Genomic DNA, 25,591 nt, shown 5'->3' with positions numbered 1-25,591 from the left:
GAGGCAGGAGAATGGCATGAACCCGGGAGGCGGAGCTTGCAGGGAGCTGAGAGGCGGAGCTTGCAGGGAGCCGAGATAGCGCCACTGCACTCCAGCCTGGGAGACAGAGCGAGACTCTGTCTATAAATAAATAAATAAATAAACAAACAAATAAATAAACAAATGCCATGGTAACAGTATTAAGAAGTAAGACCTCTGAGAGGTGATTAGGCCACTAGGCTCCTCTCTTATGGGATGAATTAATGTCATTATAGAAGGGCAAGTTTAGCTCCCTTTTGCCTGTTTTTGTCCTTCTGCTTTCTACCATGTGATGACTCGGCAAAAAGGCCCTTGAAAGATGCCAGCACCTTGATCTTGGATTTCAAGCCTCCAGAATTGTGAGCCAATAAATTTCTGTTCATTATAAATTACCTAGTCTCAGGTATTCTATTATTGCAGCAGCATGAATGAAATAAGACACAAGGGAAAGAAGAAAATTTTCCTACCCATGGTTGGCATTTTATAAAGAAAAAGAAAAGAAAATCATTTCAATAAAATAAAAGAGAAGGGGCTCAAACAATAAAGTGAAAAGAGAAATATAAAACTTAAGGAAATAAATTGAGAATCAAAAATAAACAAATAAATAAAAATTACATACATTAATTAGAAAGACCATGGAAAGGAACAATGACAATTGGGATTACCAACATAAAGGAAAGATTTGTAATCATCACAGTGAATGCAAAAGCAGATTAAAATATTAATCATTATTGAATAGATAACACATAAGGACAAAAATGTCCCATATAAGTGTATCTGGAGTCTCTAAAGTAGAAAACCTAAAATCCAAAACATTTGTAGACCTAAAATTTTCATGAGCCATTTGTGATGGCTCACAGCTATAATCCCAGCACCTTGGGAGGCCAAGGAGGGAGGACTGCTTGAAGCCAGGAGTTTGAGACCAGCCTGGGCAACACAGCAGGACCCTATCTCTACAAAAAAACTTATTTAGAAAGTAAAATTTCCATGAAATAATAGCATGGAACCATAAAAAAGCACAAGATCATGTCCTTCACAGGAACATGGATGGAGCTGGAGGCCATTATCCTTAGCAAACTAATGCCAGAACAGAAAACCAAATACCACATGTTATCACTTACAAGTGGGAGCTAAATTATGAGAACACATGGACACACAGAGTGGAACAACAGACCCTGGGGCCTATTGGAGCGTGGGGGATGGGAGGAGGTAGAGGATCAGGAAAAAAAAACGAATGGATACTAGGCTTAACACTGGGGTGATGAAATAATCTGTACAAAAAAACCCCAAAACCCAAGTTTACTTATATAGTAAACCTGCAAATGCACCCCTGAACTTAAAATAAAAGTTAAATTTTTTTAAAAAGGTAAAATGTCCATGAAATAAAGGAAGAATCAAATAATCCTTTGAAAAGCATGCTGTGGTCCCCAAAACCTTATTAAAGAATGATGATCACAATTGCCCTGATTCAGCCCTACTTTAAGAATAAAGGATGAATCCTTCAGGTATCTGACAAAAAAAAAAGACAGACATACACACACACACACACACACACACACACACACACACACACACACAGCCAGGCACGGTGGCTCATGCCTGTAATCCCAGCACTTTTGGAGGCTGAGGTGGGTGGATCATTTGAAGTCAGGAGTTCCAGACCAGCCTGGCCAACATGGTGAAACCCCATCTCCATTAAAAATACAGAAATTAGCCAGGTGTGGTGGCACTCACGTGTAGTCCCTGTTACTTGGGAGGCTGACGTGGGAAAATAGCTTGGATCCCAGAGGCGGAGGTTGTGGTGAGCTGAGATCACATCACTGCTCTCCAGCTTGGGCGACAGAGCAAGACTCTGTCTCAAAAAACAAACAACAAACAAACAAAACCCATACACACAAAGGGATCGGGAATCTGATTGATCTCAAGACTTCTTTTCAGGCAAACAATAACAGAAGACAAGAGAGTAACATTTTTACAATGTTTAGAATAAAAGGATACTTGACTCAAGAATTATATTTATAAAAAACTTGAATACAAGGATAACACACAGCCAATCTGAAGCATGTTAAATCAGAGAATAAGGTATTTATGAGCTCTTCCTTTGAAAGTGAAATTCATTCACCTGCTGTGATATTGTGAAATAAATACTTGGTCATCATTCCACTCTCCCACTCCTTTCCTTACCTACAGGGAATCTCCAAAGTGATGTCTTTTTGTATGCTAATGATTAATGGATAGCTGGCAGCCCTTAGATACCTTCTGGATGGAGGCTGGTCATGAGGAAGGCTGCATGATTAAAAGGTTGTGACTCTGAGCTTCAATCCCCAACCTCTGCAGAGGGGCCTGGCAGTTAAGTTGATTACCAGTGGCCAGTGGTTTAATCAATCATGCTTATGTAATGAAGTCTCCATAAAAGACCCAGATGGACAGGATTCCTAGAGCATCCTAATAGCTGAACATGTGGAGGTTCCTGGAGGGTGGTGTACCCAAGGAGGGCATGGAAGCTCTGTACCTCTTCCCCCATACCTTGACCTATGCATCTCTTCATCTGTATCCTTTGTCATATCCTTCATAATAAATGTAAGTTTTCCCTGAGTTCTGTGAGCTGCTCTAACAAATTAATTGAACCCAAAGAGGGGACGGTATGAATCCTCACTTGAAGCTGGTCAGTCAGAAGTTTCAGAGGCCTGGACTTAACGATTTGTGTCTGAAGCAGGGCCAGTCTTGTGGAACTGAGCCCTCAACCTATGGGATCTGATGCTTTCTCCAGGTAGATAGTGTCAGAATTTAATTGGAGGACACCCAGCTGGTGTCTACTGCAGAACTGATTACTTACTTGGTATGTGGGGAAAATAACTACACATTTGGTCAAAAAAGGCTTCTGTGTTGATTGTTGTGTTGAATAAGAGAAAAGAAAAAAGCACGTTGAGTTTGTGTTTTTGTTTCCACTGACGCACCCAGTGATTCCTCACAATAAAAAACTCAGGGATAAAAATGCTATCTATGATAAAACTTCCAGCAATGATTATTCAATCCTTTTAAAGTTAAGATTAAACAACAGGGCACACTTTGGCTATAAAAACTAACATGGCTATAGAAATGAATATAACTTTTACAGATTTTTTAATGTGAAATTCTTAATGAAAAAAGCGGAGTTTTAACGTGCTTCTTTCTTTCACATGAGAAAAGAACTTTTATCTGAGGAATGCAAGCCCTTTTAATTATCAGGCCCAGAAAGAATGAAAATGAGACTGCAATCATGTCTTACTTGCCACCCTCTGAGCTATGTATTCATCTTTTTTTTTTTTTTTTTTTTGAGACAAGATCTTGCTCTGTCACCCAGGTTGGAGTGCATAGGTTCACTGCAGCCTCCATCTCTGGGGCTCAAGCGATCCTCCCACCTCAGCCTATAAAGTAGCTGGGACTACAGGCATTTATCACCATGTCAAGCTAAATTTTTTAAATAATTTTTTTTTTTTTTGTAGAAACTGGGTCCCACTGTATTGCCCACAATGGTCTTGAACTCCTGGACTCAAGCAATCCTCCTACCTCAGTCTCCCAAAGTGTTGAGATTACAGGTGTGAGTCACCATGTCCGGCCTGTATTCATCTCTTGAAACTGCTTGCTATTGCTACAAGTAGCTATAATTTAACCCAATAATGCCAAACCAGACACTATGACCCATACCCTATAGCTTAACAATGCATAGCCAATCACTAATTAATGTTATTTCTTGTAAAGTAAATACAGTTCCTGACAAACTTTGTATCAGCCCACTCCCTCTCTCTCTTTTTTGCATTTAAAAATTCACTCCTGGCCAGGTGCTGTGCCTAAGACCTGTAATTCCAGCATTTTGGGAGGTCAAGGTGGGCGGACTGCTTGAACTTAAGAGTTTGAGACCAGCCTGAGCAACACAGCAAGACTCCATCATGATTAAAAAAAAAAAAAAAAAAAAAAACCTTAAAACTTAAAAAAAGAAAACAATTAATAAAAGTCCATTCTTAACTCCTGCTAACAGAAGTGTATATCAGAGCAATGTGAATCTGAGCTCCCAGGCTAGGGTGAATTCCTCAAGCTTGGCCCCAATAAACTCTCTACTTATATTAATTTTACTTCAACTTCTTTTAAGGTCAATTCATACCTGAGAGTCACACGATATTTTCAATTGAAATAATAAATGAGAAAATTCTGACCAGGCCTGGTGGCTCACACCTATAATCCTAACACTTTGGGAGGCTGAGGCAGGCAGATTGCTTGAGTCCAGGAGTTCAAGACCAGCCTGGGCAACATGGTGAAACCCCGGCTGTATTCAATTTTAAAAAATAAATATATATTAAATAAAAGAAAAGAAAAAAATTTGATGACTCCAACACCTTTTTTTCAGTCTCATTTGTTATTAGAAGAGTGTTTAGAAAATAAATATAGTTTGTTGAGAGAAAATATTGCATGAAGTTCAAAATTTTCTTCAGTTTCACTTCAATTGACTATTACTCTTAAATTCAAGTTAACACTTACATAGCACCCACTATGAGCCACGTACTTTTCAATATTCAGTGATTTGGCTAGGTGCAATGGCTCATGCCTGTAATCTCAGGGCTTTGGAAGGCCAAGATGAGAGGATCGCTTGAGGCCCAGAGTTTGACAACAGCCTGGGCCACACAGTGTGATGCCATCTCTACAAAAAACTTTATAAATTAGCCAAGCATGGTGGCATGTGCCTGAAGTCCCTGTAGTCATAGCTCCTTGGGAGGCTGAGGTAGGAGGATCACTTGAGCCCACTTCAAGTCTGCAAGGAGCTCTGATTACACCACTGCACTCCAGCCTGTGCGATATAGCAAGACTCTGTCTCTAAACAAACAAACAACCCATACATATATATATATATTTTTTAATTATATATATAAAATATTTTACATATATACATAGTCAACAAGTAATTTAGTCCTTATGACAACCTGTATAAGTCCTCATAACCTGCACTATTATATACATTTTGTAGACCAAAAAACTGAGCCTTATAGACTTTGGGTAATTTGTCCATCGCTATACAGCAAGGAAGCAGCAGAAACAATATTCAAAGATAGATTGGGTTCAGAATCTGTGCTCTTAGTCTCTACATTACACTGCTTCTCAAATACAACATGTAGAGAATGAATTGATTTTTATCCAATTAATTCTATGGCTACCTCCAATCAACCCCAAGCCATCTATCCTTCTAGGTAATGATATTTAAGTATATAAGAGAAAATGTTTGAAATAATGTTTCCCTATGGATAAAGATGGTTATTTTGGAATAGGCATTGTGGAATTTAGGTGAATGTTTTGTTTCTTTATTTGTTATTTTTAAACGAGTTTAATGGTCTACAATGAGCCTATCAATCTTCAAAAAAATGAAATCATTAATCTAAACGAAAAACAAATATTACCTAATCACAAGTTGAACACATATTATTAATTATTCATGGCTTTTTGTCTCCCCAGTGAACCATGTTTTAATTAGCACTTTACTCCATTCCTCTACAGAGCCTACTACAACACTGGACAAAGTAAACATGCCATAAGTATGCTGATTGAACATTAAATATTAGATTACTGGATTCTATCTATCTGTACAGGTAACATATTTCTAGATGTTCTAGGGCCTTTCCACCAAAGCATATTCCTTAGACTACCATCATGTGTAACATCTGGGAGCTTGTTACAAGGACAGAATCTCCGGTCCCAACCTAGGCCTAATGAACCAGAATCTGCATTCTGACAAGATCCCCCAAGTGATTAGATTGTACATTAGAATTTGAAAAGTACATATTTCTAGGGCATTGTTTCTCTAAGTGTAGTCTATCATTTATCTATCAGAATCACCTGGGTTGGTTTAAAAAATGTGGATTCTTAGGCTCCACCCTATTCAAGTATCATTCAAGTTTAAAAATCAAAGCTAAAAAAAATGCAAGTAAAAAATAGTAAAGAACAGGAACAGGGATATTAAGCAGAGAGCAGTGAAAGACTCAGACGGCTCAAATAAATTTTAAAAGTGATAATGAGGAGAAGAGGAGATAATAAAAAGAGGAGTCACATATGAAGGAACAACAAAACTATGAAGAAATAAAGAAAGTAATTGTATTGAGAGTGATGTGCAATTCTTTCTTTCTTTTTTTAAATTGACTGCTATTCCTGACAGGCAAACTAGCATGCCAAAGGTTTTAGAAAAAGACTGGAAAGGTCGAGCATGGTGGCTCACGCCTGTAATCCCAGTACTTAGGGAGGCCAAGGTGGGCGGATCACAAGATCAGGAGTCTGAGACTATCCTGGCTAACAAGGTGAAACCCCATCTCTACTAAAAGTAAAAAAATTAGCCAGGCATGGTGGCAAGTGCCTGTGGTCCCAGCTACTCGGGAGGCTGAGGCAGGAGAATCGCTTGAACCCGGGAGGCGGAGGCTGCAGTGAGCCGAGATTGCACCACTGCACTCTAGCCTGGGCAACAGGGCGAGACTCCATCTCAAAAAAAAAAGAAAGAAAGAAAGAAAGAAAAAGACTGGAGATATGCAATTACCTAGGGTAACACATTAAGAATGAGTCACATTTTTGAATATGTAACTACCACCTAAAGCATACCTTTTATAAGTGTTCCTAATATCATACAGAGTTTTAAAAGTGTACATACATGTTTAGAGACATTTCCATATGCTTGGCTCGTGCAATTGCTTCATCTCTCTCCTCAATGGCTAGTTGCAGTCTAGACATAACAGCTTTATCACGTTCCTTCTGCGCAAAATATACTTCTTCAACCAGAGCTACCAAAATATATAAAGCACACAATCAATCATAGAAAATAAAGGAGGAATGTATACCTTTAGCAAAAATAAAAGCCATAAGTAATTATTATTGTAAGAACTACTCATTAAACTGAATTAGTATCAATTAATCAATTCAGAAAATAGTATTTTTAATAATAGGTACTGCAAAACTGGGATACCACTTCATACCCCTAAAAAGAGCAAAAATTTAAAGGTCTAATAATAGCAAATGTTGTAAGCCTGTGAAATAAATAAAACTCTCATACATATTGCAGATAGGCAGATACATTTCTACAACCAACTGAAGAGCAATTTGGCAACGTTTATTGAAGTTGAAGACAGGCCTAGCCTAGCTAATCCCCTCTTTGATATGTAGCCTAGAGAAATTCATGCACATATGTAAATGTAAACATGTACAAAAATACTTACTGCAGCATTGCTTATAACAGCAAAAGGTTAGGCATAACCCAAATGTCCATCAACATTAACAGGAATAAATAAATTACATTCAGAATGGAATACTACCCAGCATCTAAAATGACTTGACTATGGACAAATGGACAAATCTCAAAAACAAAATGCTGGCAAAAATAGCAAGTTTCAAAGTAAAACAACTCTACCCACTACTTATGAATAGACGCAGTTAGTAAAAATAATACAATGAGCAGGGCAGGCACAGTGGCTGACGCCTGTAATCCCAACACTTTGGGAGGCCTAGGTGGGCAGATCACCAGGTCAGGAGACCAAGACCATCCTGGCTAACATGGTGAAACCCCGTCTCTACTAAAAATACAAAAAATTAGCCAGGCATGGTGGTAGCCGCCTGTAGTCCCAGCTACTCGGGAGGCTGTGGCAGGAGAATGGCATGAACCCAGGAGGCGGAGGTTGCAATGAGCCGAGATTGCGCCACTGCACTCCAGCCTGGGTGACAGTGTGAGACTCAGTATCAAATAAATAAATAAATAATACAATGATCATGAAAAGGGTAAACACAAAATTCAAAACAGTAATTATCTCAGTGGGAAGGTGGAAGGGGAGGAAAGAAAATGGGTAAGGGAAGAATAAAATAGGACAATGCTGTGCTGTTATAGTAGTGCACATCTGCACAGAGCAGGGGGCACTGCTGATATAGATTTTAATACAAATGGCATCATCTAGATTTTTGCAGCACTGTATCAGGAGCTTTAATGTTATCTGAAATTATCATTTCTTAAGCATAATTTTATTGTTTGTATGTCTGAAATCTTACATAATTTTTAAAAACATTACTGCAGTGTGGGCCAGGCATGGTGGCTCACGTCTGTAATCCCAGCACTTGGGGAGGCCAAGGTGGGCGAATCACATGAGGTCGGGAATTCAAGACCAGCCTGGCCAACATGGTGAAACCCCCGCCTCTGCTAAAAATACAAAATTAACCAGGCGTGGTGGCGCATGCCTGCAATTCTAGCCACACAGGTGGGTGAGGCAGAATTGCTTGAAGCCGGGAGATGGAGGTTGCAGTGAGCCGAGATCACACCATCGCACTATAGCCTGGGCAATGAGAGCGAAACTCCATCTCAAAAAATAATAATAATATTACTGCAACGTTAGACAAAGAGGGCCTCAAATACCTGAATCACTGAACCAAATTTTATTTATACTGTCGAACTACAAAATAAACTTCAGAAATATTTTGAAATGCTCTTTTAGTTTGTAAAGTATTGGATCCCTGCCCACGGATTGTTACAGATTAATATACAGTTTTCAAGATAGTTATTAGGCCCAATATGGTAGCTCACACCTATAATCCCAGCATTTTGGCAGGTCAAGGTGGGAGAATCACTTGAGCCCAGGAGTTCGAGACCAGCCTGGCTAACATAGTGAGACCTTGTCTCTACAAAAAAATAAAAATTTTGTAGGCCGAGGTGGGAGAATCACTTAAGCCCAGAAATTTGAAACCAGCCTGACCAACTTGGTGAAACCCAGCTGGAGCCTGGGAGGTACAGGCTGCAGTAAGCTGTAATTGTGCCACTGCACTCAGCATGGATGACAGAGTAAGACCCTGTCTCAAAAAAAAAAAAAAAAAAAAAAAAAAAGTTATTATTGTATTTCTTAAATTGTAAGTAGTGGAAAAGTGGTGGTAGAGTATTCAGCATGGATCTAACTAGCCAGTCAGTTCACACCCTGGGCAAGATGGCATAAAATTTAATTACACTACTCAAAACAATATGTAATTTAAAACTTATGAACTGTTTATTTCTGAAATGTTTCACAATATTTTCAGACTTTGAATAACTGAAACCATGGAAAAAGGAACCATAGATAAGATGGGACTACTGGATCAATTCCTCATGCTGGTTTTTTTTTTTGTTGTTGTTGTTGTTTGTTTGTTTGTTTTGAGAGTCTCATTCTGTTGCCCAGGTTGGAGTGCAATAGTGAAATCTCAGCTCGCTGCAACCTCCGCCTCCCAGGTTCAAGCAATTCTCTTGCCTCAGCCTCCTGAGTAGCTGGGATCACAGGCGCCCAACACTACACTCAGCTATTTTTTTGTATTTTTAGTAGAGATGGGGTTTTGCCATGTTGGCCAAGCTGGTCTCGAACTCCTGACCTCAGGTGATCCACCTGCCTTGGCCTCCCAAAGTGCTAGGATTACAGGTGTGAGCCACCACGCCTGGCGCCTCATGCTGTTTCGACAGCAACTTCTACCAACTGTAGTACACAAAAATGAATTTTACTTTTCCCTTCTAATGCTACAGAATATCCTACCAGTAAGGGTAGTAATAACAGTTTGGAGAAACCAACATGGTGTATCTTGCATAGTATGGTTAATAGCATGGTATATGGAAGAATATGAGTTTTAACTGTGATCTAAGGTATTAAAGGTTAGCAACCTTGTTTTTGTTAATTTCTTACATTATTTTAGTTGAAGTTCGGGTATATAAAATCGGTGAAATACCACTATTCATGATGTTATGAAAAATTAAATTAGAAAATATATGAAAGCTCTTGGCCAAATAAATAAAGTGGATCATCAACAAATGTTAGTTCCATTCTACCACTACAGTAATGATACTCAAACCACAGTCACAATATGACTTAATTCCTAGACATATTAATAATGTGGTTTTGATTAATTTGTACTACTTACATATTAAAAATCTAAGTCAAAATTCCTCAATTTTTAGCCTTTTCATTGGCAGGCAAAATTATGTAAGGGACTGAAAGAAAATTATTCCGAATCCATTCTATATTGTATGCTGCATACCATATTTATATTAATAATAGTTTGTCAAAAATATTGCAGTGGCTCATATCTGTAATCCCAGCACTTTGGAAGATCAAGGCAGGTGGATCACCTGAGGTCAGGAGTTTAAGACCAGCCTAACCAACATGATGAAAACTCATCTCTACTAAAAATACAAAACTTAGCCAGGCATGGTAGCTCACGCCTGTAGTCCCACCTACTTGGGAGGCTAAGGCAGGAGAACTGCTTGAACCTAGGAGGAGGAGGTTGCAGTGAGCCAACATCGTGCCACTGCACTCCAGCCTGGAAGACAGAGCAAGACAGGGTCTCAAAAATCAAACAAACAAAAATATGGTATTCTAAGATTTTTTTAAGTTTAACATTATCACATACTTCTAAGTTGCCTCCTTAGTGCAACAGGCAGCACATCAGTCTAATAAAAATGCTTCTAATTTGTAGGCCAGACAGAAGGGACAAAATGATGGTAAATAGTGACGTAAGCATAGATCAACATGCTACCCTGAAATATTCTGAGATATCAAAAGGTTAAAATACTAACTACTAAACTTTAAATGCCAATAGGTTTCCTTTCATTTCTATAAACTGTGGCCAGATCTTTATACAGTTACTTGTAATGCAAGTTATATACCACTTTACATGAAATAGTACCTGATGAAAGAGGTAAGACTAGCATATCAGGTGCTTTTGTAATAAGTCTAAACATCTCTATGCTTAAAAGTAAGTGTTATATACAGAGGGCTTCTTTGGTCCTGTGTGATCAAGAGAAAACACTTTTTTTTAAATGCTACTTCAAATCCAAAGATGTATATGTGCATTTAAAGGATATTGCCATTTAAGTATTCTAAGGTTAAAATTTTAAATGCCAGAAAACACACATGCACAAACACATAAAATCTGGTTATAGAATTTATAAATGATAAGAATGTTTTTCAAAATTAAAGTATTACTCTAAAGATTCAATGCAATCCCTATCAAAATTCTACTGTAATTCTTCACAGAAATAGAAACAGAAATAGAAATAGAAAAAACAATCCTAAAATTCATATGGAATCACAAAAGACCCCAAACAGTCAAAGCAATTTTAAGCAACTACCATTTAAAATATATCACAAAGCCAGAGTAATCAAAACAGCATGGTGGCTGGGTGTAGTAGCTCATGCCTGTAATCCCAGCAATTTGGGAGGCCGAGGCAGATGGATCACCTGAGGTCAAGAGTTCAAGACCAGCCTGGTCAACATGGTGAAACCCCATATCTACCAAAAATATGAAAATTTGCTGGGCATAGTGGTGCATTCCAGTAATACAGCTACTCAGGAGGCCGAGGCAGGAGAAGCACTTGAACCTGGGAGACGGAGGATGCAGTGAGCTGAGATCACACCACTGTACTCCAGCCTGGATGACAGAACAAGACTTTGTCTCAAAAAAAAAAAAAAAAAAAAAACCCAGCATGGTATTGTCATAAAAACAGACACACTGACCAATGGAACAGGATAGAGCATCCAGAAATAAACCCACACAATTATGGTCAACTGATTTTCAACAAAGGTGCCAAGAACACACAATGGAGAAAGTACAATCTTTTCAATAAATGGTGCTGGGAAAATTAGATATCTGCATGCAGAATAAAAACAAGCATCATCTCATCCCTTATTCAAGAACCAGTTTAAAATGCACTGAAGACTAAAACATAAAACCTGAAAGTGTAAAACTACTAGAAGAAAACACGGGGAAAGTTCCGTGACATTGGTTTAGACAGAGACTTTCTGAATATGACCCCAAAGGCACACGCTATGAAAGTAAAAACAGACTAATAGGATTGCATCAAACTAAAAAACTTCTGCACAGTTAAGGAAACAACAGTGAGAGACAACCTACAGTGTAGGAGAAAATATCTGCAAATGACACATTAATTAAAAGAATAATACCAAAAATATACATGGAACTCGAACTACTCAAGAACAATTAGCACGACCAACATGGTGGAACCATGTCTCTACTAAAAATACAAAAATTAGCCAGGCCTGGTGGCATGCGCCTGTAATCCCAGTTATTCGGGAGCTGAGGCACAAGAATTGTTTGAACCCGGGAGGTGGAGGTTGCAGTGAGCCAACATTGTGCCACTGCACTCCAGCCTGGGCAACAGAGTGAGGCTCAGTCTCAAAACTAAATAAAATAAAAAAATAAAATAAATAGGGCAAAGAACCTAACAAATATTTCTCAAAAAAAGACAAATGACTAACAGTTATATAAAGAAAGCTGAACATCTCTAATCACAAGAGAAAGGCAAACTAAAATCACAATGAGCTGTCACCTCACCCCTGTTAGATTGGCTATTATCAAAAATATGAAAGATAACAAGTGTTGGTGTGGATGTGGAGAAAAGCAAATCATTACACAATGTTGGTGGTATTGTAAATTAGTACAGCCATTTTGGAAAACGGTATGAGGTTCTACATGAAACTAAAAATAGAGTTACCATGTGATCCAGCAGTGCCACTTCCAGGTATGTATCCAAAGGAGTTGAAGGAAGTACATTAAAGAGATGCCAACACTCCCATGTTCACTGCAGCATTACTCACAATAGCCAAGATATGGAAACAACGGATATGCCAAACAATGGATAAATGAATGTTTTTTAATGTGCTACAATGGAATACAATACAGCCTTTAAAAGGTAGGATTTAGGTTTTTCAGCTGGAAAAGCTGAAAAAAAGAAGGAATATTCTGTCATTTGCAACAACATGGGTAGACCTAGAGGACATTATGCTAGGTGAAATAAGCCAAGCACAGAGAGACAAATACCTCATGATTTCACATATGTGGAATCTAAAAATGTGGGACTCACATAAGTAAAGAGTAGAACAATAGCTACCAGAGGCTGGGGGTGAGGGTGGAGGAGGAAAGGAGAGATCTTGGTCAAAAAATAAAATTTTCAGTTCGACAGGAGGAATAGGGTCTGGTGATCTATTATACATCAAGGTGACTTATAATGAATAGTAGTAATGTATATTTCAAAAAGCTAAAATAATAGATTTTAAATGTCCTCATCACCAAGAAACAGTAAGTATTTGAGGTGGCAAATATGTTAATCAGACTGATTTGATGGTTTCACAATGTATGTACATGTACTGAAACATCACATTGCACTTCATAAATCTGCAAATCATACATCAATTAAGGGAATAATATATACAGTTATTATTTGTCAATTAAAAATAAAACAAAAAACCCTCAAAACCAAAATTAAGGTATTACTGAATGACAATTTTTAACATCTATTAGATGTGAAATTTGTTGGTTATAAAAAATCCTGATTCTGGAATTCAGTACTTTCGAAGGATCAATATGCAACTCTCAAACATTTTTAGTAAAGAAAACTTAATTGTAAACACTGAGCTTTTCCAAGGTGGATGACTATTACAAAGTTCACTAGAAAATCAATATAGCATTTTAGTTGGAATTTGCTCATTAAACACCCACAGCTCTAATGCAAATTATGATGGAATGAATAAAGCAAATACGCATGCTTCTTTCTTTTTATTAAATGTAAAATCTACTGTTAATTGCATCTCATATGTCATACAAACTTTTCTCCTTAACTATTAAATAGAAGCTTTAACAAAAGTCATTAGAGATTCTCTTTCTTTGACTTGAATAAATTTCAATATTTGTTCAGTAAAGGTTCACAGCAGTTAAATTACATTAACAAATATTATTAGCTACTATGTAAGCCAACCAAGTAAAATACTTATAGTGTAGGTAAAACAAATCATTGGGTGTTTACAATAATATTTGGATATCTCCATTTTTAAACATGGTTATCAAATATCCTATAATTCTTAGTCAAATGAGAAAGATTCAGAGAGGATCACCCACACCCCCCTCAACCAAATACTCAAATTTGTTTAGTAAGCTAATTGTTTTCTAATATGGGCAAGAGTAAATATGAAGAAGCTGAACCATACTAAGTATGAGTTTATTGAGTCAAGGCAGAGTACATATTTTCTTAGTAGACCCAAGTCTATTGACAAATCCATATTCCACACTTTTCAAACTACTTTTAAAATACAGTAAGAGTGAGACAGTACCTTGGATAACATTCTAGTTTAAACATTGGCTCATGATTCTCTAACTAACATAATTTGGAGGACAGACATTTTGCAGGAAAAAAAATTCATCTGTTAACATCCTATGGTAGTTATGTAAATATAAAAGGCTAAATTAAAAAGAAAGAAAAATAAATCATTAAGATTTTAAACATATCAAATAATAACTGGATAATAATTCATGTTGGAAAATTCAAAGCAATATACACAATAATTTTGTAAAAGACCAGATTTACTACATATAAAATAATCTCAGATTCTATGAATATCTACCATTACAGTTTTACATGAGCAATAACCATCTGGAGAAGAATTATAATGATGTTACATTGATTCCTTGCATATCTGAGAACAATTGGCATTTATAAAACCACCAAATATATATTCTAGAACTACAAACACTATATATTTTAATCTCCTTAATAATTGTAATTTTTCCTTCTTTGCATAAACTGGTTATTGGAAATTTTAAAATAGATGGTAGATGACCCACACCAGTAGAAAATTAACCAAAACCTACTCAAATTAGTTCAATGTTTCTGTTTTTGGCATAACAATGCTGAATTCAACTGATTACTCCAGAACTTCTTTCATAAATGGGACTATTTATTTTTTTAAAACTGGACTTTGCAACATTTTATACAATTACTTTGTAAATAACTTTTCTGATTAAAAGTAGTACAAACTCATAAAATTTAAAAGAGAAAATATTTAGTATAGCCTTGTAACCCTGTAATTAAAATAAGCAGCATATGTTTCCATATGCTTCAGTACCCTTCAAAAACATAAAATAGCACATGAAATTTTATCATTTGGACATGCTATATATGATTCAACTAAGATGCTCCTAATATGAGATTATACAGTTTCCAACTATTGGCTATATAAACAACACTGTAATGAATATCTTTGTATACACATCTTTATGTATATACATACCTAATTAAGAAAATTACTAGAAGTATGACGACTAGATTAAAAGTCAGCTTTTAAAACTCTTTTTCTGTTGTTGTTGTTGAGACGGAGTCTTGCTGTGTCGCCCAGGCTGGAGTGCAGTGGCCGGATCTCAGCTCACTGCAAGCTCCGCCTCCCGGGTTCACGCCATTCTCCTGCCTCAGCCTCCGGAGTAGCTGGGACTACAGGCGCCCGCCACCACGCCCGGCTAGTTTTTTGTATTTTTTAGTAGAGACGGGGTTTCACCGTGTTAGCCAGGATGGTCTCGATCTCCTGACCTCATGATCCGCCCGTCTCGGCCTCCCAAAGTGCTAGGATTACAGGCTTGAGCCACCGCGCCCGCTAAGACTCTTAATATATACTTCAAACTTTCCTCTGTAAAGTTGCTGTAAATTTATACACAGTACAGAAACTGTTCAAGATTAATTTGAAAATTATGCAAAATAGTATGTTTCAGTAGCAAGACAATGAATCAAAAGCATTTTTTAAAAACCCTCGATTACTATACACATGTATTTACTATGGAAAACTCAAAGACTTTATAAAAAAGTTTTCTGAAAATATGTTCTATGCTTACATGAAAATATGTTCTATGCTTACATTCAAAGATTTAATATATGTGATATTGGAGCTACCTTTTCCAATGTGAAAGAGAAAAGTTTATCCCTGAAGCATTAAAATCAGTATTGATAATTGTATGCCTTTTGAAATATAACTTAAAAATTTTTTGTGTATTTACTAAACAGACTATCAGTATTAAATTTTAATAGATACCAATATGAAAATTCTTTGAAATATAAGTGCTATCTAAACATTTTCTAACCTCATTTCCTCTTTAGAATCATTAGACATATGAAAAAGTCTTTAGATAACTGTCTGAAAAGTTTTATTTTGTTATTTTATGTTGTAAATACCTTTATTACATATATTTTCAAATGCTTGACATTATGCTAAAGTCCACTGTATGTTAAACCCAATAAAATATTTCCAGCTGTTGGCTATTCTTACATATAACGGATCCTCCGTCTACTCCAATTTTATGTTTTTCCAGAAAAAAACCAAACTTTTCTAGGAAGCAAGGATACAAAATTGGTTATATTCTTTCCTCAAGTATTATTTGACCTGGCACTCATCAGAATTCATTCTGATTCATATCCATAGAATTCTGTAGCCAAAGATAGTAATATAATCAATAGTCTATCAATATTTCTACCTGCTGTGTTTCACAGAGATGGGCCTTCATGTTATCTGAAATTAGTGGTCATATTCTTGAAATCCCTTTTCTTTTCAAATTAAAAAAATAAATACAGATATAAATTTAAGGCAGCATTATAATTTAATACTGTTAAGGCATTGAAGTATTAGGTTAAAGGCTATCACATTTTATTGATGCCCATTATATACACAGAAAAATTAGATTCCAATGTGTATTATTTCTTAAAGATAAAAATTATGCCATTTTCTATTCTGGTAAGGAAAATTAACTCTTGTTCCTCTTAGATGGTCAACATCATCTGAGATATGATACATAGTAACAGATAATCTTTTCACAAGAGAATAATGTAAACATTTTCTATAATATAATTTTTTTTCCCATTTTAATCCACTAGGGTATCTTGATATACTTGCTGTTAAAGTATATCAATTAAACTCCTCTTCTCCCTACCAAAAGAAAATATTTTCTGTAATAAAAATATATTGACAATATATTTTTTTAATTTACAAAGTATCAGTCTAAATTTGCATGCATAGAAAGAAATCTATGTTTAAAGAGAAAAATCAAATGCTTGCATCATCAGTACAAGTAAGGTAAGCAAATTACGTAACCATTGAATTACATGTTAAAATGCAGTAAGATAGATTAGTAGATAGATAGATAGATAGATAGATAGATAGATAGATAGAGACTTAAAAACACAAGACTTAGGAACTAAGGAGTTCTTTTGGCTAAAACCTAATATTGGCTTTATTTCAGTTTAATTGGAAGAGGATCTCAAATTCATCTTCTCCATGAGATATCAGGAACCTGGATTTCTCTTTGTACCAAAGGTTAATAAGAAATGTGTCTGCAAAAGTCAAACAGCATTAAATACCAAAAACTGATTATTATTCTACAGGAGTTGTTCTGTCATTCATAATCTCTCCATGCTCCAACCTTCCACAGCTAATCTTTAATGGATGACATGCAAGAAAGAAAAATAACTAACATATAAAGCAGAGGCTCTAAAGTGAGCTTTTAAGAAATAGAAAAATAAGGCTTTTAAAGAAATATAAATATTTTAAATATCACAAAATAATATATAAAACACTATTTAAATAAATACTTTTATGTAAAATTCAAGCATCATCTGCATACTATAAAAGCAATAGAATAGAATAGAATAACAAAAATTAAAGAGACAAAAAACACTAGATAATGCCCACTGGGACTGTTTGGGAAAAATGAAAGGTTTAATTGAACAATCTATTTTAAGACACATAAAACACATCATCACTGACATAAGAGCAAATTAATGGATGCAAATCAGGCCATAGCATACTATCTCTCATTGTTAAATTCAATTGAACTAAAACCAATTTTAAAATGCTTGTGTTTTAATGACTTTTTTTAGGTGAGAAGAGATACATACCTAAAGAACAAAAATGCAATGTTTCTTCTCTGCTTCTCTAAAACATCTCCTAGCATTTGAAGGTCATTCATACAATCTTCAAATAATATTACCCACATGTGTAATTTAATGAGCTAAAACTCAGTAAAAAGTCTTAAACAGCTACAATGAAGTAAATAATTAACACACAGGGAGTGAGATGGTCATTTCAGCTTTTCCTAAGACTAAATAAGACCTACTTATTATACATTCTAACTTTTTTTTTAGAGATTTTAACTTTTAAAAAATATTTCAACACTTTTGAAATAAGGTTAATTCTAAAAATCAAGGAAAACTCAAAACTGGGGATCAAATTAAATTATTAATAAAAATTCTTTGTAAACTGTTTTAACAAAAGAAATAAAAATCAATTCCTTGTGAAACAAAACCATATATAAATTACTATCCCATACTAATTATATAGATAAGTATGGGATAGTTATTTACATAATCACACATTTAGGAACACTTTGAGTATGTCCTCTATTAGATGAAGAAGTCTTGAGAAAACAAGATGGTTACAACATCATCATCTTATCATCATAATTATTATTGAGTGCCTTCTATGGGTTAAGCACTTCATAAACATTATCTCACTTAAGCATCACAACAACCTATAGTAGATTTTAACTAATGCTTAGTGAGGCTGTCATTACACATGATAAGTGGCAAAAAGATTAGAACAAAGGTCTGAATTCAAAGTCTGCGCATTTAACCACTACTTACAACATGTATGGTGTATTATGATTTCAGAGAAGTAATAACAGGCAAAAAAAAAAAAAAATGCCTGAGATCCCAAATCTGTCTTATATGCTGATCTATATTCAGTGTCTAACACAGGGCCTAGAACATAATGAGTCTGCAATAAATATTTGTCTGATTTGTAAAGAAGTAAGCATAGTTCCTGTGAAACATTTAAGTGCTTAATAAACAGTATCAACGATGGTGACAATGACAATAATGATGGTGAAGTGAGAAAGGAAAAGAAAGGTAAGGGAGTCAACCATCAGAGATTTTAACATGATAGGGGACACAGCTGAGTTTCAAACTCTCATAAAATCACATTAGAATAACAGATTTGTGTTATGAAAAAACCAATGGGGAAACAAAGGAAAAAGACTTGAAGCTAAGTAATGGTCTACATAAAAGTTTATCATAGGTACACATTGCATAAAAGCTCAAATCTTTTGCACCCCATTTCTTTTATTTTGAATTCACATTTGAGTAAAATGTATTAGTGATATTAAATATCTGTATCTCAACTGCAGTTTTATTAATAATCAAATACTTTGTTTCTTCTTCTGTTTGTCCATTTTTCAGTTTAGTGCCCTTTCAAAATCTATTAACAGTAGCCCATTAATTTTTACTTAAAAGCGAAACAGAATAAAATGTCTTTTCACAACTGCTGGCAATAATGACATCAAAGATTTAAGAATTTCATAAACATAAAGCAACAAAATAATATTAATTTGAGCCATAACTTACTGAGTACTAGTTATATACCATGTTCTTTGATATATTAACACTAATCCTTAAAATCATCTGGTAAGTTGGTTAATGTTCACATTTTACATGGGAGAAGATAAACCCAAAGAGGTTAAATAACGTGCCCAACGGTAGAGAATCAATATCAAGTGTCCAAGCTGTAATTTGAACCTGGATCAAGGTGACTCTAAGGATTTTGGTCTTCCCAATTGCTCCAAACTGCCTACTGAGAACTGGACATCTTTTGTTTTATGTGGTCTTGACTGTACCAGAGTCTTATAAATTATACAATCACCTTGGAAGACAAGATAGACTAATGTATATATGATACATAATAAACATAAAGATATAAAAATAAATACAAGGAAAAGCTGAAAGACTAAAAAAATGGCATGGGTAAAAAATGGCAAAACTGGATCACAGCCATCATATGGTTTTCATAAAACCATATGGTCTTTATGTCTCAAATTTTAAGATTAGAGTGCAAGTAATTTCTTATAAAAAAATCACATCTTTTGAAAACAATGTTGTTTTTTTAACACTAAAGCTATGCTCATTAAGATAAATCTGAAAAAGGCAGAAACTGTTCACTGAAAAATTAAATAGTTTCACTTAAAGACCACGCGAGAGAGAGAGATTTGCCTCTTATTTTATATACATAACATGTATATAATGTATTTATAAAATCTATATTACAGTTTTCCCCTATTTCTTTCCACTAATAGCTTATGAAGTTTTTCTCATATCCTCAAATATTCTTAATTATTATAAAATGTCTCAAAATTATAAGATTATCTAACCTATTTAATAATTCCCCCCCTTATGGTTAGACTGTTTTTAATTCCTCTTTGCTATAGCACACTATATTTATTGAGTATCCTTTATATATAAATCTCTGTATTTTCATACTCCTAAGAAAATGGCGGGAACGCCTAACTATTTCCTAGGGTATCATAATTTAGTTAAACATTTTATTTTAAATCTATAGACAGATTGTCTCCCTATTTGCTGTTTCCAATGTTTAGTTTTTATAAGTATTTCTTTTATTCTGAAGTGGTTTGGTATTTAAACATATATATTCTGCTTAGTACATTATAAATTACTTATGTATGTGTGTGTCGCTTATATTTTGCCAAATACACAATTTTATTTCAAATATAAAAAGAGCAGTCATAGAAACAAACATCCATGCATATGTGGATTAATTTGTTCTTTCACATTACAAGACATAAAGACATTCATGATAGATGTAATCATAGTCCTATACTGCTCTTCTTTCTATTAAGAATACTAACAAGGTAGTTTTTTTTGTTATTCTGTTTTGCTTTTGACTGTACCTACTATTCATCAGATAGAAAATAGGTTATTTAAGACAAAGCTTATTTAAGACCATACATACAAATTTGGAAAATATGAAAAAGTTCAAAGTCCACCAAAGAGTCAAGTTACCAAATTTTTCTGTTGTTTTAACCAATGAATTTCCTTCAGCAATTCATGATTTTTATTTTGACATAATAATAATAATTCTTTCTAATGTTATAGGCAAATACTTTGTCTCTTCTTAAAATGAGATAGAAGTAAAATATTAAAGAGGAAAGATATACTTTTGAAAATTTATACTTTAAAAAAACTTTGGGGATATTTTAATTTTGTGCCATTTTAAGCAAATGGCGTTGGACCTTATCTCTTTCAACTAGATTGTTTTGTTTCCAGAGAAACTAAATAAACAATATTATTCTTCATCAATTTAGATGCTAATAAACCATTTTATTAAACATCTTTTAAATAATTGACATTTATCAAATATATTTTGTTATTAATGAGAAATATAATAATAAGAATAACAAAGTAATCAAATTATTTCCATTTTATGAATGCATGATTCAAACTGTTCAAATGGGAACCCTTAAATAAATACCAATAAATAAATATTTGAAGTATCTGCTTGGCTACATTATAAAAAAATTAAGGAGTAAATATTATTGCTTAATTAGGTTTCCCCTCCAAGAAATAAATGGGCTAGGGCTAGGCAGACACATTAATTCATGATTTTCAATAGGTTATGAAAACCCAAATCTTATTATTTCTGTAAGACATACGCAAAGTTAACATTATGCAAATGCCTTAAAACAAAAATCTTGTAATAGTATCCAAAACAAATTTCTTGTAATAGTATCCTAACAATTAGTATATTTATATATTTGATTATGAAAAGCTAAGAAATTGCCAAGTTGTTCTGAATTTATATTTGAAATACTTATTTTTAACAAACTATTAATTTTCCTCAAAATATGTTGCTCTCATATTTTCCCACACACAAAAATAAAAACGTTATGGTAGTTTAACACTAACAGAAAAGCAACCATCTAGTATTCAGCTGGTGTATTTATTTATGGTCATCTTTGTTATATTTTCATAGCAATGTTTAGTTCTATTTTCCACAGTAATATTTTAAAGACAAGCTCTACTAGTTAATCAAATCTCTGACCTAAAATAATTCTTTCACATATGTAATCCCATTAAAGTGACTTGCAAAGCATGATGATAACCTCAGAGTAATCACAAAATTCAATTGTTTCTTAAAAGCATTCCAAATGATATAAAAATGTTAAAATCAGTGATGTCTAAAATGGCTCTGAATGCTAATGTCTATTACTCTATGAAATTTCTCTTTCCTTAACATACTAAAACAATGTGAGAGAGACATTCACAGTGGCATACACAGATGGAGATCACAGACTATTGAGAATCATTTCATTGTATCGATAACATATCAAAAACACATTAAAAAATTTCTCCTTGCAAAGACCTGTGAGTAAAGATAGACTCCAGAACATATGTAAGGTAATCATTTATAATCTGAAAGTTTGGCAACCTTTCACTTTAATCTCAGGGAAAATATTATCTCTATTAGCATCTACATCATCAGATGAAAACTTATTAATTGCACAAAACAGATTTTTTAATCAAATGTAGGTTTCCATTGGCAATGAATATGTGACTATCTTCATACAAAGGAGAAGTATTTCCTCTCAACAAGCTAAAACAATAAGTGGTATTTGAACTGCTGGTTGAAAGGTAGAGTCACTGGTAATCATTATTTCCCCTTGTTTGTTCAGCCCCTTCCAACAAAACAAACAACCTTTTTGTGATTGGATTGACATGGTGTTAACAATGCATTTAATGCCCAAATCAGTATGAATACAGGTAAAGCTCTCACTAATACCAGTACCAGGATGTTAAAGCCACCTATTTTCTAAGCAGCCAAAAAAAAAAAAAAAAAAGGAAAGAGTTTCCCCTCCTTTGGCAAATAAGCCAGTATGCTAGTATTCACCAAGACACATCATATAATAACCTTGTGCGTGATTCTTCAGGCCATATGTTAATACTCCTCTACTATACCTGCTGTGTTTTCAGCAATTTTAGCTTCTGTTTCTTTCTCTTGGAGTTCCAGCTTAAACTTTAGTTTTCTCTGTTCTTTATCTTCTTCAGCCAATTTCTGTTGAAGCTAAAGCACATTAAAAAAAAATCATGGATTTTATCTCACAAAGGTCTTACAAAATATAATTAATTTCAAAGTTTTGGTTTTTTTCTTAATTCTTATTATATTTAACTGCCAAGATATATAACTCCAGAAAAAAATTAAAAATTTAAGCTATTTATAAAGCAATAATTACCTGTAATTGTATAGAAATTATAAAAACATCCCAATATACACTTAATTTATGTGTACATGCGCATGAATAGGCAAATGAAATTCAGAAGACTAACACTATTCTTAAAAATAACTACTGCAGGTAGGGTGCGGTGGCTCACGCCTATAATCCCAGCACTTTCGGAGGCTGAGGTGGGCGGATCACCTGAGGTCAGGAGTTTGAGACCAGCCTGGCCAACATGATGAAACTCCATCTCTACTAAAAATACAAAAAATTAGCTGGGTGTGGTGGCGGGCACCTGTAATCCCAGCTATTCGGGAGGCTGAGGCGGGAGAATCACCTGAACCCAGGAGGCGGAAGTTGCAGGTGGCCGAGATCCCGCCATTGCACTCCAGCCTGGGCAACAAGAGTGAAACTCCATCTCAAAAGAAATAATAATAAAAACAACTACTGCAAAAGCAGTCTCATCCATCCTTTTTTCTTAATGCAAAATATTTGGAGGGGATTTGCCTAATAAAATAATAGATACCACTGCTTTACAGTTTCTCTTATTAAGTCCAATATTTTGAAACAAAATTAAGACAATAATCTTAATATCTGATACAAATCTCCCTTTGAGAATACAACCCCATCATATTCCATTTAAATTGGTATTGACACCTGACTCATAATTGGCATTTAATAAATAACTGCTAAATGAAAGCACAGAAAACGTCTCATACAGAATCCCTCCAAATGTTTTTTTAATTCCTCCCTAGGTTTTTGTCATTTTAGTTGTTTTCCTTCAAACATGATCAACATTCCTAACATCATGCTTCAGTTTCATTAGGTCACACAACTAGAATATTAAAATCAGAGAAGTATGTAGAGGTTAAAAAAAAAGAAGACACAGAAAATGTACATTATTTAGTAAAATTATTTAATGATCACATGACTATAACTAGAATAAGAGTCAGAACAGAAGATAAAACATAACGTGACAAATTGGATTGGACAAAATGCAGCAGTATAAGATTAACACAAGGTAAATGACAATATGGCCAAGTCTTGTTACTGAAATGTTTAATTACATACATTACTGAGGTCAAATATGGGGCACGGACACTAATAAAGAAAAAAATTAAGATAGTAACATGAAACCAGTACATTCTATCTCTCATTCTCTATAATGCTGAAGTAGAGTTTTACTAAAATTTGAATGGATCTTTTTTTTTTTTTTAAAGATACCTATTCAAGGAACCAGGGGCTTATGAAAAAGGAAGTGCTAATGCGGACCAGCAAGGTAGGAAACCAAAAAAATGTTTTCATTGTCAACCCTTTAACTCAACCACACCCTGATGGCAAGGTATGGCAAAAACACAAAGCTACTGTTAAATGATTAAAGTACAAAATAAAACTGAATTATGATGGGCAACAAAGGAAATTTAGAAGATCAACAGCTAAAACCATACTATGCAATTATCAGACTTTCCATATTATACCTTTTTATTGCTTGTTCTGAGAATATCCAATTCTTTTAGAAGAAATGCTATTGTCTTCTCTTTATCTGAGTCTGAAGTAACTTGACAAGGAGTCATACATTCATAATGCATATCATTGTGCCTATGTTCCATAATGCTGTAATAAAGAAACTGATTAATATTTCAGAGTAAGATAAACTAATTTTTTGACATTTTGTATGCTACTTGAGAATAGTATCAACTTGTAAGTAAACAGTATAAAGGAAGGGAAAGAAAAAGAGATGGGCTGGTTTTTTGAAGGCCTTATATTAAATTTGTAAGCATAGGTAAATCTTAGAGTCACTAAAAACAAATTTAGTGAGGGCTGGGACGGTCAGTGCAGCTTTATTTACCATGTATATCTCCTGTTGTAATTATACTAGATATCTCATAATCTGACTTTAGCCCAATCTCTACTATTTACTTTATCCATGTGGTTATAAAATGTTTATCCCTACTTCATTCTTCTGTGCTTCTACTCCCCAATATGTACTCCAACCTACACCTTAGTAAGAATCTGAAAAAGGGATGGGAACTATCAATACATCTATTTCATTATATCTTACTATCTATTAACATATCTACTGAATAATTTGAAAGTAAGTAGAAATAAAAGTTCCTATGCAAAACTCTGTTAAAAATAGTATGCTGTAAAATATTATTTTGTCTAGACTGAAAATATATTAGTCACTGAAACTTCTTTTTAAATCTAATAATAATTTTCTAGCACATGACTAATTATCAAAGTTCCTTAATCTCATGAGTAAAAGTATCAGGTATCACAAATTCAAATCCTTTCATGAGCTAGGCAGGCAAGGTGAATGGGTAAAAGCTGAGAATGTAAAATAATAAGGAAGGAAATGGTAGAGCACAAGGCCCTTTTAAAAGCATTCAAATTCATTTAAACGAAAAATAGTGCTAACCCAAACCAAAATGCATGTTTGGGCTCACCTTGTCCTGGAGCTGCCAGCTTTTTTACTTTCGTGAATGATATCTCATGTAAATCAATTTAACAGTTATTTCCAAATACATAAAGAAAGGTCACAGAAAATAATATTGAACAAAATGGAATTAAACCTCACTGCCTTTCTTCAGATGCACTTTGTGCTTTTTCACTTAGTTAACTAGACATATTATACCTATATCATGGAAACAGTAGAAAACCCTGATAGATTTGCCAAGTTTTA

General features: G+C 34.5%; 1 protein-coding gene across 5 annotated transcripts in view; it reads right to left on the bottom strand.

Moving 5' to 3' along the window:
• Positions 1-25,591, bottom strand: part of MIPOL1 (mirror-image polydactyly 1) — a 311,836-nt gene that overhangs the window by 211,920 nt on the left and 74,325 nt on the right. For all 5 annotated transcript variants that reach the window (XM_017859009.1, XM_017858994.1, XM_017858980.1 and 2 more), the window contains 3 exons: positions 24,387-24,522; positions 22,652-22,757; positions 6,680-6,809 (listed from right to left, as the gene is read on the bottom strand). In XM_017859009.1, the coding sequence (XP_017714498.1) occupies positions 6,680-6,809; positions 22,652-22,757; positions 24,387-24,522 (372 nt within the window). The remainder of the gene's footprint in view (positions 1-6,679; positions 6,810-22,651; positions 22,758-24,386; positions 24,523-25,591) is intronic.

This window comes from Rhinopithecus bieti, unplaced genomic scaffold (assembly GCF_001698545.2).
Source record: "Rhinopithecus bieti isolate Rb0 unplaced genomic scaffold, ASM169854v2 scaffold_2435, whole genome shotgun sequence".
Classification (NCBI taxonomy): domain Eukaryota; kingdom Metazoa; phylum Chordata; class Mammalia; order Primates; family Cercopithecidae; genus Rhinopithecus; species Rhinopithecus bieti.
This window is presented reverse-complemented; position numbering and strand designations above follow the sequence as displayed.